General features: G+C 49.2%; 2 protein-coding genes across 2 annotated transcripts; one reads left to right on the top strand and one right to left on the bottom strand.

The window, feature by feature from the left end:
* Positions 1-790: 790 nt before the first annotated feature.
* Positions 791-4,883, top strand: FOMMEDRAFT_141629 (uncharacterized protein). The gene is made up of 3 exons (XM_007268045.1): positions 791-2,133; positions 2,209-3,708; positions 3,794-4,883. The coding sequence occupies exons 1-3, from the start codon at positions 1,427-1,429 to the stop codon at positions 4,590-4,592; spliced, it is 3,006 nt and encodes a 1,001-aa protein (XP_007268107.1). The 5' UTR covers positions 791-1,426; the 3' UTR covers positions 4,593-4,883.
* A 1,877-nt stretch (positions 4,884-6,760) lies between these two features.
* On the bottom strand, positions 6,761-12,939 carry FOMMEDRAFT_141628 (kinesin-like protein). Its single transcript, XM_007268044.1, has 20 exons — positions 12,790-12,939; positions 12,423-12,689; positions 12,360-12,371; positions 12,282-12,311; positions 11,825-12,230; positions 11,590-11,776; positions 11,329-11,536; positions 10,990-11,273; positions 10,915-10,935; positions 10,846-10,852; positions 10,743-10,795; positions 10,558-10,686; positions 10,470-10,502; positions 10,381-10,417; positions 9,537-10,329; positions 7,649-9,485; positions 7,472-7,593; positions 7,325-7,411; positions 7,160-7,268; positions 6,761-7,096 (listed from the first exon to the last, which is right to left on the bottom strand). Exons 1-20 carry the CDS (start codon positions 12,851-12,853, stop codon positions 6,980-6,982), a joined length of 4,803 nt encoding a protein of 1,600 aa, XP_007268106.1. The 5' UTR covers positions 12,854-12,939; the 3' UTR covers positions 6,761-6,979.
* Between the last annotated feature and the right edge of the window lie 203 nt (positions 12,940-13,142).

Genomic DNA, 13,142 nt, shown 5'->3' with positions numbered 1-13,142 from the left:
AGATTTTACGGAGTTAAAATATGTCTACGGCTAGATAACGACCTCTGATGTCTTCTCTAACAGCGTGGCTTTTGGAGTGCTTCAAAGGGTCCTCACGATCGTCTGAACCATACAAGAAAGATCAACTCGCTCATTATCTGATATTTGCAAAGGTCCCACGTGTACAACTAGCATCGCAAGTACCATTCAACATTGGATGAGTGCGAGGTCTTCTTCAAATGGATTCTGTATCTCCTGCTTGCAACTTGCTGTTCACGAGCGAATATGAAGCACGGCGCGCTGCACAGGCGTGTGCGAAGCAATCTCACCGTCCTGCTGCCTCAAGTACCCTGGGAAGGCGAGAAGGTCGCTATCAAATTCAAAAACACGTCGGAAGTCGGAATGCCGTGCAAACGACGCCCTGACACAGATAAAGGGAGTAAACTCGCGGTGGGATTGGCGGCGACTGACCGGACCGCCTGAGAGCGCCTGACTACGGTGCCGAGCTATTCAATTGGAAACGGGCATCGTTTCCAACATGCCTGGCGAAGAACCTCGGGGCTGGTGTTGTGCCGAACCCTTCTGCATGGTGCGCGTTCCTGACACAAGAGTGCGCGAATATTGCTTCCGTATGGGCTAAAGCCTCAACTGGGGCAATTGCGCAAGATGTTGTCGTCATCCGCCTCTTTGACGGTGGCGACCCCGCTGCGCTTGGCTGCCGAGTTGCGATGAGCGATGGGCCGCCTTGCGACTGATCGCGTAGGCTTTTGTATTGTGTGGCTGAACCACGCGCTTTGATGGACTGTCCCTTCTCCGACGTTCTGTGTGGGTATGGATGATGCGGTCAGACCTCTTTCCTCGCGGGCAGTCCGGACTTGGTTTCCTTTTCGGACTAGAGTTGGGGACAATTTTGCTCAGTGTTGGCGCAATCAGCTCCGCGGCCGCCTGGCTGCCCAATGACCATATCGCCGGCGCGCTAACTGCGGGCTCTGCTTCCAAGGATATGCCGGAAGCAATATTGGTCATAAACATGTGTTGATTCCAAGTCCCCTCGCTCGTCGCCGAACGACGGGAACGCAACGTCGGTGCGCGAATCGAAGCTATCGAAAGGCACGCGAGTGGATTTGCTGTGCTTCGCGCCAACCATCGGCGGCCGATACTGCTGCGGCGCGATGGTCCGCGCGCCCGAGGGCCGAGACCAGGGCGGCGTGCCGAACAAATATCCTAATGCGGGAAAAGTCGCGGTACCGCTTCACTATTTAGAGTTCAAGCGCTACTGCGGACGCCGGAAGCCGCCCCCGGACGGCGCGCGCGACCATCGTTCCGCCAAGAGGCTACTTATAACACACCAGGCCCATCACACGCCCCCCTTCTTGAACCTGCCCCTTCCCTCCCACTCTCATTCATTTATCCCTCCTCCGCTCCCTCCACTCGCACGCGCGCCGTCATGTCTGCGACCGCCGCCCTTGCCCCTCCCCCGCTGCCGCCACCACAACCACAGTCAACGCATTCACAGCAGGTTTCAATGCTGCCCCTTGCCAGCGGTGGCTCTGCTCCACCACTCAACAAGAGATCTTCTCGAAGTCCATCCTCACTGGACTCAAAGACGCCCACTCCTACACCTTGCTCCTCCCAACAAGCCCCTCAACAGCTGACTCCTCCAAGAGTCGTCGTAAGAGAGTCTTCTACACCAGAAACGCAGTCCAGGACTGCGGAAGACCACAAACTGGCAATTCCGGCTCCCATGAAATTACCAGAGACTATGCAGCATTCTATGGCGGCTCGCCCCGAACCTCTCGTAACTCCGCCCTTAGCTCAGCCAGTTTCAACAACCAGATCACCAACTATATCCCCAAATAACAAGAATACTTCTGACTCAGTCTCAGTCTCTGCCTCTTCTTCTGAGCAGGCACCTGCACAACTCGCGCTCCTCCTTTCTCAATCACTTGCTGATGCGGACGCGCTTCGCCGAGAGCTCACTTCGGAAAAGAAGCGCGCAGGTCGTGCCGAGCGCCTCCTCTCTGCATTACAAGGTCCTGCATCGCCGAACTCCGCAAGTACCGGCGCCGAGCCCAGAAAAAATGACGGTCGCCTTCCGGAAAGCGCAGCAAAGGCGGTTGTTGACGCCGAAACACGCGCGGAGCAGGCAGAACGGTGTGTATTTTGTCTTCCATTCACATTTCTAACCCAATCGGTATGGAGATCAATTCTGATATGTATATTCTCTAGGGCCCGAGACGAAGCCTTACACGCCCTCGCCTCACTTTCAGCATGCTTTGCAGAACTTGAACGCTACGAGGCTGCCTGTGCCTTGCGAGCGTCTGATGCACGGAGCGCCTATTCCCGTCTCCTCACATCCATTACTTCCTCTCATCCCGCACCTCAGTTATCGCCCCCCTTATCGACAGCATCACCTTACGGTGAACTGAAACTAAACTTACCGCGGGTACCTGCACCCGCTCCCCAGCTGCCTCCGGCAAGCCAGTTGCACAGACCTGCTCCAGAGATCCTGACAATTCATACCTCAGCTCAATCATCACGTCATATGCGACTCCCGCCACATTCTTCTTACGCTCCAGCTCATAGTCCGATTGATGGTCGACAAACAAGTGCCTTTGAGTCTCTCCCCCTTCCTCCCCCTCCTTCTGCATCGGGACTTGGGTCGTTAAACAGCATTATACCTTCGAAACGTTCGCTTAGCCATCGCAGTTACATAGATGATCCGATCTATGAGGAGCAGAAGCGAAGACGTATTGCCCTTGGACGGGACATGGACGTAGACATCGAGCCTCAGTCGCCGTACGCCCATCGCCCAGGCACACATACAGGCCAACACCACGGTGGGCCTGCGTCTGCTCAGCCGCTTTCTGCGTACCCAACCGCGACGCCTTTGAGTTCAGTCCCTTCACCACCGTCATCTGCAAGAGCGTATGACCGCCCACACTCCAGCCAGTACCTAACTGCACCATCCGGCCCTGGTCAGATCTTGACAAGAGATAGCGCATCATCTTATCTCACTCCCCCAGCAGGTCCCCGTTACCCTGTTTATGATGAGCGAGAGCGTGATTATGTCAGTAGGGAGAGGGAAGGTGTTTCTATAGGACTCGGAAGAGTCGACGCACGAGAGCTTGTACGCGATGCTAAAGCGCGTGAGCGTCGTGGAAGGGAACGCGAGACCTTCGCACGTCATCCCGATGCTCAGAGTATGTTACACGTGGATGGAAGACAGCGGAGGAGCAACAGTCGGAGCTCAATGGGAAGTGGAGGCAGTATGAGTCTTGACGAAATGTTGCTCGAGACAGCGACCGATCGTAACCGGGGAAGACCATCACCTTCCGAGCACGCTGGAGCATTCGGTACCCGCCAAAGCCAAAGTCATAGTTTCGCAGGAGCTCCCCCGTCTGTTAATGGCATATCGCCGTCATACTCTACCCTTCCTCCACCTGCTCCCCAATCAATTGCGAAGGCATCATCCGTGCATTCCGCGGTACCGAACGGCGTGGGTAAAAAGCCGTCCGTCCCCGCGTCGCAGCTTGCGACGCTTTATCCGAATGGAGCGGTTGTTAGTGGAGGCGGGGACCCGTCTGCACCATCACCTGTGGATCCAGCGGTACGCTATCCGGGTTTGAGAACGTGCCGACAATGTGGTCTTCCTGGACGTTACAAAGAGGGAAAATGTGTTGAGAAATGGGGACCGGGCCCGCAGGGCCCCGGAACTGTGTGTGATCGGTAAGTTGGCGTTTTGCCGATTCTCCTTACTGCACTCTTCCGCAGTTTTTAGAAAGCGTGAATGCTAACCACAGTAATAAACCAGGTGCCGCAAGAAGATGAAGCGCGTTGAGAGGCGCGGGACGCTCGATGCGAGCGCTCAGAACTCCGCTTCGCTTCGTGGTAGCCAAAGCCAATCGCAGAGGGCCTCACATGCTCAGCTACCTTCGACGCATTCACAACCGTATTCACAGTCATACTCGCAATCTCAACCTCAGGGTCAGTCGAGTCGTTCGCGCGCTCCTGCGCGTACGGATACTCTCATTGTCGATTCGGGGCGGCACGAGGCTGACCGCAGTCGCTCACCGGGTCCCGGTGTGCGGTATCACGCGTCGGTCTCCGGTACTGCTGGGAGTGCGGCCGCTCGGCATTCGAACCTATCCGATCAAGCGCACTACACGTCATCGCATTCACATTCGCAGAATCAGTCACAAGCGCAGTCGCGCAGGGCGCCCACACCTCCGTACATTAACTCTATTCCCGCTCATGAGCAATACAGTAGCTCTCTCCGGCCAGATGGACGTAGTTCCCGTGGTCATGCGTCAACCAATGGCGCTGGTCGTGCAAGCGGGGAATCGAGTCTAGATGGTGAAGACGATCTATTAGCGGATGATGATCGAAGGCGGGAACGTGCACCCGGCTATGCAAACTCTTTTGCACGACAGACGCTGGCTACTGATGAACGAGATGAGCTTGCAGACGATGGAGACGGAGACGGGCCAGACGCTGACGCCGATGCGGACGGGTCAGGAGTTGGAAGCGCCGATGTTGAGGCCGAAGGTGGAGGAGATGCAGACGCGGAGATCATGGACGCTGTAGATGCTTCAATGAAGGTCGAAGATTGAACAATAAGGCCTCTCTTGGTCTCACATTGTTCGGTCTGTATTCGAATCCGAGGAACGTGCCTTTTAATTGCTCTGTTCTGCTTTGCTTTGCTTCTGCTTTGTGTCATCAAATCTTGTATTCTTGCTTCCCTTCAGTGCATCTTATCGTCTTATTGTTCCATCACATACCCTCGAGCGAGATATCTCCTGCTAATTTGCTTTCCCTTTTGTCCCCACCGGACAAAAGTTGTACATGTACTTCTATGATATTTAGAAACAATCTTCTGTGTATAGAAACTAAGGTTAACTTTGAAGCACGTTTGTGTGTCAATCCGTTGTATTGTTGAATTAGTAATCTCAGTAAACTCAGGAGTTAGGCTGAGAAAACCATAGCGGTTGTAATCTTTATGCTACTGACTAATCCCTCTGGTGGTACTCCAGCTCAACATGTAAGCTATCTGCATTTAAATAAACTAGGCGCAGAGACAAGGATTTTTTCCATATCGGGCAGCCATGCGAGCTAACATGTACAAACAGGATGGTCCAAGAATAGACTTCCTTGTATGGAACTTAGCCGTAATTTCTTCCTTGCCAACCGTTGGAATTCAACATTCTGCTCCAGAGCTGATATAGACTAGCTTCCTGTTGAATTTTGTACTCGTTATCAATAAGATGCATATTTTCTCTAGAAAGAATATATATAAAAGTGAGTGTTTATCTTAAAATTTAGATCTGTTTTAGAAACTGTTATACTATATTCTGTTGTCATTCTTATTTGCCATAATGAAGCCTACAATAATGCATTTAGCATTTGCTCTCTGACTTCTTCATAACAGTAAGTTTACATTATATTGTCAAATATTCTATTCTATTCTATTTTTATCTTATTTTATTATTTATTATTTATTATCTTTTATTTTTATTTTTATTTTGTGCTGAATATTTTGGAAGGAATAACATGCGGCCATTCCCTCGGCTCGGCGACACAACAAATGGATCATCTTTATGTACAACACCTTATCCTGAAGTATATTTAATTTGGGGATATATTTGATACACTCTTCTAAGCAAACAGTATCACAGAAGCTTTTACTGATTAGATTAATACTGTACTGCCCTTTCTGAGATTGCAGACGTTTCCTCAATCATTAGGGTTTCCTTTGAGGAGGTAGAGTATCCAGGGTCCGTAGTTGTTCTATTACAAGTAATTCAGCGAGCTCTCTTGCATCTTTTCTGATTAGTGTCCTCGAGCGCTCGGTTAAATGAATTAACGACTTTGTCTTTGAAAAGGCCGGTGGCTTTTGCTGCGCCATGTTTTTATACTCTACTGAATTTACAACGCTATTAGTAGACTCGAGGTTCTAACTCTAGATAGTGTTGAGATTCTTCTGGATTCTTTGATAGTAATTGAATGGCCGGCTCTTAGTTACAAGCTTAGCACCATCAAGAAGCACTCTTTCTATGAGCCCGAAGTTGACCGTACAGATCATGCATGAGGAGAATCTTGTACTGCAAACATCAGTGCCTATCACAATACAGATGATACTGAGCACATAGATCGGCTCAACCCGTGAGCACATTAAAAATATTCTCCCCTGATTGCCTTGCCTGCATTGATCAGTCAGTTCAATGCTCATAATATGGAGGAACAGTGGATTTAATCTACATTGTAACAATTCCACTGGTGCTGGGAAGGTTGTTTATTAAGCCCTCGCGTCGAACATGTGCCGACATTGAGGCTTTCAGTGTCGACACATGCTGTGTGGCAGGACCGATGGGAGTGATTTCGAAGCTGTGTACTATACTGAGCAAGTGCCCTGACTTTATGAATGAGTTATTGAGTTTCTTCGCTTCTTACTCGGTCGCGACCAGATGGGCGCGTTCTCTTGTTAGTAAAGTGCCCAATCCCATCTCAAGGTCCATGCTTTTGAGTCGAGTAAGATCCAGGCTCACTTGCACGATGCACGCCCGGGATTGCTTCCCTTCCCCGATTTATCAGGAATCTATATTGATCAATACACATCTATACTCTTCGAGGACGGCTCAGCGAGACCAATCTATTGCCAAACAGCGCTTCTCTTCTAATACCGTACACGGCGCCCATATCACCACTATAAAAGGGTTAAAAGAAGTAAAGAACGAGTAATAAAGCATTGAAGCTGTAGTAAATGAATGTAATAAAGTAGTAAGCAATCCAAATAGATCCAATGCATAGAACAAGGAAAGGCAGCCTAGACACCCAATCGTCTAGGTGGGAGGAAAGGAATGTGACATCCGTCAGAGGCTGATAAGAGAAGCATAAAAAGAGCCACGAGGTATCAAGAGATACAGGTATGTATTAATGATGTATAAACCGAGCAATCCAATAGTATATTCCGAGGGAGGCTGAAAATCAAATAGCAAGGCATTTACGACGGAAGTCGCGTTGGATCTAGCTTCGTAGTCCAAGACTGGAGTTCCTTTGCATTAGGAGCAGCGAGAGCATAAGAGTTTGATGCAGTAAAGAGTGTGAAAGTAAATTTTTTCTGTACATGGTAACCAAGAACGGTAAGGAATCGATTAAACTGTGAACAAGCGAAAGAGCTTACTCCAAGAAGGGCCTCCATTTCTGGGTTGTATTCTATATTTACGCCAGTCAGACCAATCACTGCAGTTTCTTCATTTTCGTCAGAGTGAGCGTAAACGATGAGATACGGCCTAATGGGTGCGTATGATGAGATCAGATACAGTTCTGTATTTAATAAACCACTTGCCTCTTCAGAACAAACCAACGTCGTTCCCATTTATTTTCATTTGCGTCGGTAAGTATCATGAGATGACCCTTCTTCGTCGGATTGTCACTGGAATAGGAAATTCATAAGTTAGAAATAAGACAGCGAAATAGTATAAAGACGTCATACCTCCGCGAAATCAGCTTAGCGCTGGCTACAAACTTTGGTTCCATGAAAAACTCCAACCCGTTGACCTTTGGTGGCATGTTTTTCTTGGCCTCGGTATCGGGCGGATCCTGGCTCAATACAATCTATAGCGCCTGCATCAGTACCTATTGAATTAGAGAACAAGGTTAAAGCCGGTACCTTCCCCGCATGACCAAATTTCTTCTGCCACAGGCCAAGCGACTTCCTAAGGAGATCTTCTGAACCCCATATTGCTGCCGATTCGGACGGTCTAGCAGAAACGGATGAAGCGGCGAGCACTGTTCGAACTGCTTGTACATCAGCTGCTCGTCGTTCAGTTATGACGAGCCTATCGTGGTCTTCCACAACAGATATGCCCCGGGGCTTCCACGTTCCTAGAGCTTCTTCACCGCGTACATACTTCTCCGACGTGTCAAGACGCCAGAGTTCGTTAGGCGATCGCGTGAGTGGAGGCATCATCTTCACAACGAATACTGAACTGGTCTTTGTTAAGACTTTAGAAGATCCAAAGAATGACATGAACTTGGAAGGTGGACCGGCGTCACGGGTGAACATGGCGACTGCCATATCCATGGTAAACTGAATGGGGTCACTGCATGTCGTGACGGAGACAAACCAGTTCACCTGGAGTAATACGCGATGATTTGAGGCTGTAACTCGGTTCAAGAGCGAAGAATCATGCACACTGGAGTCCCATAGAGCAGTAGCTGTAATGAAACCAGTTCCGTCCGGCTTGAACTCAACTTCTTGCTGTTTCAAGACAGTGAGGTCATGCATTTCTTTGGAAGCAGACTCGTGCACGCGGCCCTTGGGGTCAAGAAGACGGACGTTTCCTATACGGACACGCGTGATTTCAGTCCAGGGCAGCTGTCGCCCCGAGCTCGAAGTAAGCGTAAGTGTTAGTCGGCGCTGCAAGCCCTGATGGAGTGAGAACCGTCCTGGGTCCAGAGGGGTTTGAGAGATTACAGGAACGGGAGTATACTGTCCATCGGGTGCTAACTCGCGTACTTGGAACCAAACAGCGACATCATGTACTTCTTGTACAAGGAAATCTGTCTCGGAGCGGCGCATGTTTGGTTGAGCAACCCGCTTTGGTCCCGGAGCTTCCGAGGAGACACCGTTTGGTACATTACGATGCTCGCGCATTTCGTCCCAACGTTCCAGGCGCTCTAAGTAGGTCGGAGTTACTCGGGCGAAAAATTCTATCGGTGCGTATCCTAGTCGAAGATGTTGCGCAACCTTCGACGTAACGGCGATGGTAAATGCTCGACGCAACTTCATATCGGAAAGCGTCGATACGTCTAAATCCACTGCATTCGAAGAGTAGTTCTCTTCGGACGATAATGTTGGTCCGAAGAAGGATGATAATCGAACTTGGATGTGAGAAGCAGTGAAGTCATGCGTTGACAGACCTTTCACCGTGTCCACAGTCAAAACGAAAGAAAGTTTGCTCCCGCTAGGTATAGAGGTGGGTATAGGCGAAGGAGCTCGGGTAGGAGGGCCGGAGCCGTTGGTATGTCTGGTTGATAGTACAACATTTGTGACCTTCAGCTCAATTCGACATGAGCCAATTGCCTCAGACGTATATCTGCAGAAGATTGGGGCTATGCACGTTGATGACATGCGCCTCGATAATGGCGCAAGCGAGACAACAGCATTACCAACAAATGAGAAGTCGGGAGCAGGAGAATCATAGAAGGGTTCTTCCGCGGAGAAATGCTGCGAGTAAGATGGTCTATCGATAAACGTCGTAAGATTGCGCATGCGTTGCAGTTGCTGTTGTAACCGATCCAAGGACCAAATGTAGATGGCTTTATGGCGCTTGTCAAGTACCTTCACTGCGACGGATGGCTGGGTGGCCGATGCAAGAACAGGGTCCACAACGTCCCCGAATTCATCAAGACCGGCGATAGAAGCTAATGATGATCTAGGAGCAGCAAGCGAACCTCCGGACGCAATAGTGAAATTGTATGATACATCTTTCCTTAGTTCCTTACTGTAATAAAGCTTTAGTTTGGTGGAAAACTATAATAAGAAGGAATCTTACCTGATGACATTCGCCTCCTTAAGAGCGACGGCATTCGTCAGCACGGATTCAGCCATGGAAAACGATCGATGCGCCCTCCATTTGTCCAGAACCTTTCGAATCAGCCGTAGCTGCCTGGCTGTGTATATCACAGGATCTATTGCCTCCAAGTCCGATGTTGATGCTCCTCGGGCCTTCGCTTCCAAAATACGCTTCATTTGCACCTGGACAAGCTTTAATTGTGCTTCCATCTGTTCTTTTTCAGCCTTCAGGTCCTCGGCCTCGGAGCCGCCATCGCTCATTGACTGCAGCCGGAATTCAACATCCGCTCGCTGTGACTCGAGGTTGTTCTGCGTTGATTTGAGCGCGTTGTCGAGATCCGGGCTACCAGCATCAACGCTCGTGTCATCGGTCATTACTTCACTTGGCAAAGGCTTTCCAGACTCGCTCCAAACATCATCTGCCTGCGAGAGACTACTGTCCGGTCTCTTCGCAGAAGATATGTCACGCAATGTCTTCACTTTTGATATTTTTTCGTAAAGCTTATTAAGATCTTCATCTGGAAGATTGTCGAGAGCAGGATCAAGCCCCAGTCGAGCAAATGCAGCTTCCCGCTTAGCAAAGTTCCAATCGACGTCTGCCAAATCTGCCGATGACGTAGGCGAATCAGGTCTGGTGATTGGTGTTCCTTGACCGTCACCCTCCTGCAAGTCTGCCGCAGTAATGCTCATATGCAGTGAGCTCCTTGCCGTGATCCTATCTCGCTGCCTCCGCACTTCTTCCGGATTGTTGAAACGGAAGACATGGTGTTCACCTGAGTCATAACTTAAGTAGGGGATTAGACGTTGATTAAATGAAAGCGCACCCATAATGATGCGGTAACCAGATCGCAGTTTGTACGACTGACGAGTAATTAATGAATATAAGCTCCCCAAAATGCTTGAACCTGCTTACTTGATCGACGCTTATCTCTTTGCCATTTAGGAACTAGAATGCATCGTTATCACCAGCTTTTCCCAAACTCAAACACAAGGGCACTTACTGTTGAGCCACCAGGCAGTCCATGCAGAGTTACCTTTCCATCAGTGTTCTCAAAATAACAATGTTCTTCAGAGATGTTTTCGCCGCTAAGACGGATTGCAAGCGCCTTCTCGCTGTCCAACCTCCCGACCTAAACGCAGAATTAACTCTGGCATCGTCTTGTCAGAGAAGGAACCAACCACGAACCATAGTCTTTCCAGGTTTAAGCTGATAGATCAAACATTCGCTCATGAGTGGATCTGTGAAAGGGTAAATGAATGTTTTCTTCCCGAAATTTTAGGCATCTGACCTTCATTCTAAAAAAAATTCACCGTGATAAGTTAAAGCTCAAATCAATTAAAACCTGAAAAGAGCTAACCAAGTTGACCAAATGAGGCATCTGAAGATCTCTTCAGCACAGAACAGCTTCTCCTGATTGACAAGATCGACCCACCTTCTTTGGAGTATGTACACCAACATTGTTCTTCTCGACAGTGATACCGAGCTCTTCGAGTGCCTTTTCTCGTTCTTTCTGGACGTCATGGGTACGCTGGAGCTTTTGTTCCCAAGTCTCGTTCAAACTCTGCATTAGTTTCTCGCTCGACTCCAGCTGATCCTGTAGCTCCGCCTTTGAGACTGTCTTGATTGTACCATCCTTAGCCTTATATGTGACCTTCTGCTTCTCAGGCGGGACCTTCGGATCATAGACAGCTTCGGAAGAAGTGCCAGCGACACGAGCTAATGGGCAAAGATATGAGAACGGCTGCTCCACAAATTGTCACAGTACACGTACCCCTCAGCATCTCGAGCTCCTCCTTCAATTCACGTACAAGTTTGGCATTCGGGTCTTCATTGACCTTAGCCTTATTCCTGATCTTCTTGGCTTGATCCGCATATCGAAGTGTACTCAGAGTTTCTTCATAGTCAGCAGGAGAAATAGCAGCAATCATAGCCGTCTTAGAATTGCCACCGAGACTGTCTTTCAGCAACCAAGTCAAAACCTTAAAACCTCATTATTCCTGATGCCTTTCTCCTTCGAAAAAATTCCACTCACGGAATCACGGTAAGGAACGAACTCTTCCGCTTTCCCTTTCTTCCCTTTCCCTTGACTAGCGAGCGCGAGCGCTGAAATGACTTTCCCCAGTGTAGTGAGCGATTTATTGATGTTCGCTCCCTCCTTTAATCGCTGCCCCGAAGCTCCCGTGGAATTGGCGCGCTCGGAACCAGCCAAGTCGACAAGGCTGCAAATAATCAGCAACCTGGGTTGAATTTCATTTAGTATTACTCACTTGATCCGAGAGACCTTCTCCGTATCCAAATTTGTAGCTTCATCATGCCTCTTCATCGTCAACAACAATGTAAAGACAGCATGTGATCGCGAGGAAGTTTCGTTCATATTAGTAGCAGCGACCGTCCGTGCCTTGTTTCCTTCGTCCATCAAAGTCATCATTTCTTCGTAACTGGAAACGACGAGCTTTGATAGATCTTCCACATATGGGCCCAAGCTTGGATGTTCACGAACACGAAGATTACCGGTGTTTTTCGGGTTCAGGAGGTCCCGCACTTTCTCGTTGTAGATTTCAATGTATGAAACCTCCACAGTGAACTTCGTATTTGGATCCGCAGCCATCTTTTCATCTACCCGGGTAAAGAGCTCCGAACACGTCAAAGGGATGATTCCTTTGTCGGCACCATCTAATCCTTCCATTAGTATTTAATGAAACGGCCCGAACAAAAGCCACTCACAGCCCATCATACTATAAGATTTCCCAGAACCTGCGACGCGTCAGACTATGAAACGCATACATATACGAGATGCCACACCTGTCTGTCCATCTACGGAGAGAGTCAGATTTCAGTCGTTCCACCTTTTGATAGAACACTCACATGCCAAAATACACGCATTAAATCCAGCAAACCCGTGCTCCAGCAACTCCTTTCCTAGGTCATTGTACAGTGTCTGTTGCGAGCAATATTTTGGATCATCTCTGTCTCCCGCAGACCAATAACTCTTGTCAAAGCTAAATTGCATAGTTTTCTTCTCGGACTGTCGACCTGACATTGCCTGGGCTTGGGAGCCGCCAGCTTCAGGGGGATCCAAGAAGGTTGAGTTGCCCTCCATACGAATGAGGGGCTTCGCGCCGCGCCCAAGCTCTTCAGTGTTGCGACACCACACATTGATTATGACAAGCGGAAAAGACAAGAAATAGTCAGAAATACGCGTTCGGAAAGCTTGGATTGAAAATGAGCGCACCTCGAGCATTGAGAGGCCTGCATCGCACGACGACCTTGATGTTCCCATCACCGGCCTCCGCCATGGCGTAAAACGATCACAGCGAGCGTGTCAACCTGTCGCTCAGTCGTTTCCCCGTGGTATGTAGAAGATGAGAGAGGAGAAGTTGTCACGGCTGCGAGTCTGTCAAAACGCGGCTCGCAACGAACGCGTTAATGAGGTGAGTGGCCACATTTGGTATCTGTGCCTCACGAAGCTACAACAATTGATGACTAATGTGGTGTATCCTTGTACCACAGGCACAAAACGAAATGAATTTCATTCTTCAGGCCTGCACTTAGGCAGAATCAACAGTCTGCTGCTGAAAAAGTAGC

This window comes from Fomitiporia mediterranea (assembly GCF_000271605.1).
Source record: "Fomitiporia mediterranea MF3/22 unplaced genomic scaffold FOMMEscaffold_8, whole genome shotgun sequence".
NCBI lineage: Eukaryota > Fungi > Basidiomycota > Agaricomycetes > Hymenochaetales > Hymenochaetaceae > Fomitiporia > Fomitiporia mediterranea.
The sequence above is the reverse complement of the archived record's forward strand: the minus strand, read 5'-3'. Positions and strand labels throughout refer to the sequence as shown.

Bases quoted from the DNA above. Each gene is read 5' to 3' on its own strand.
- FOMMEDRAFT_141629 (XM_007268045.1), top strand. From the start codon at position 1,427: ATGTCTGCGACCGCCGCCCTTGCCCCTCCCCCGCTGCCGCCACCACAA. The intron at 2,134-2,208 runs GTGTGTATTTTG...TATATTCTCTAG, and splicing joins CGCGCGGAGCAGGCAGAACG to GGCCCGAGACGAAGCCTTAC. The intron at 3,709-3,793 runs GTAAGTTGGCGT...GTAATAAACCAG, and splicing joins CCCGGAACTGTGTGTGATCG to GTGCCGCAAGAAGATGAAGC.
- FOMMEDRAFT_141628 (XM_007268044.1), bottom strand. From the start codon at position 12,853: ATGGCGGAGGCCGGTGATGGGAACATCAAGGTCGTCGTGCGATGCAGG. The intron at 11,274-11,328 runs GTACGTGTACTG...TTTGCCCATTAG, and splicing joins GGAGCTCGAGATGCTGAGGG to CTCGTGTCGCTGGCACTTCT. The intron at 10,936-10,989 runs GTGGGTCGATCT...AGAGATCTTCAG, and splicing joins GTGTACATACTCCAAAGAAG to ATGCCTCATTTGGTCAACTT.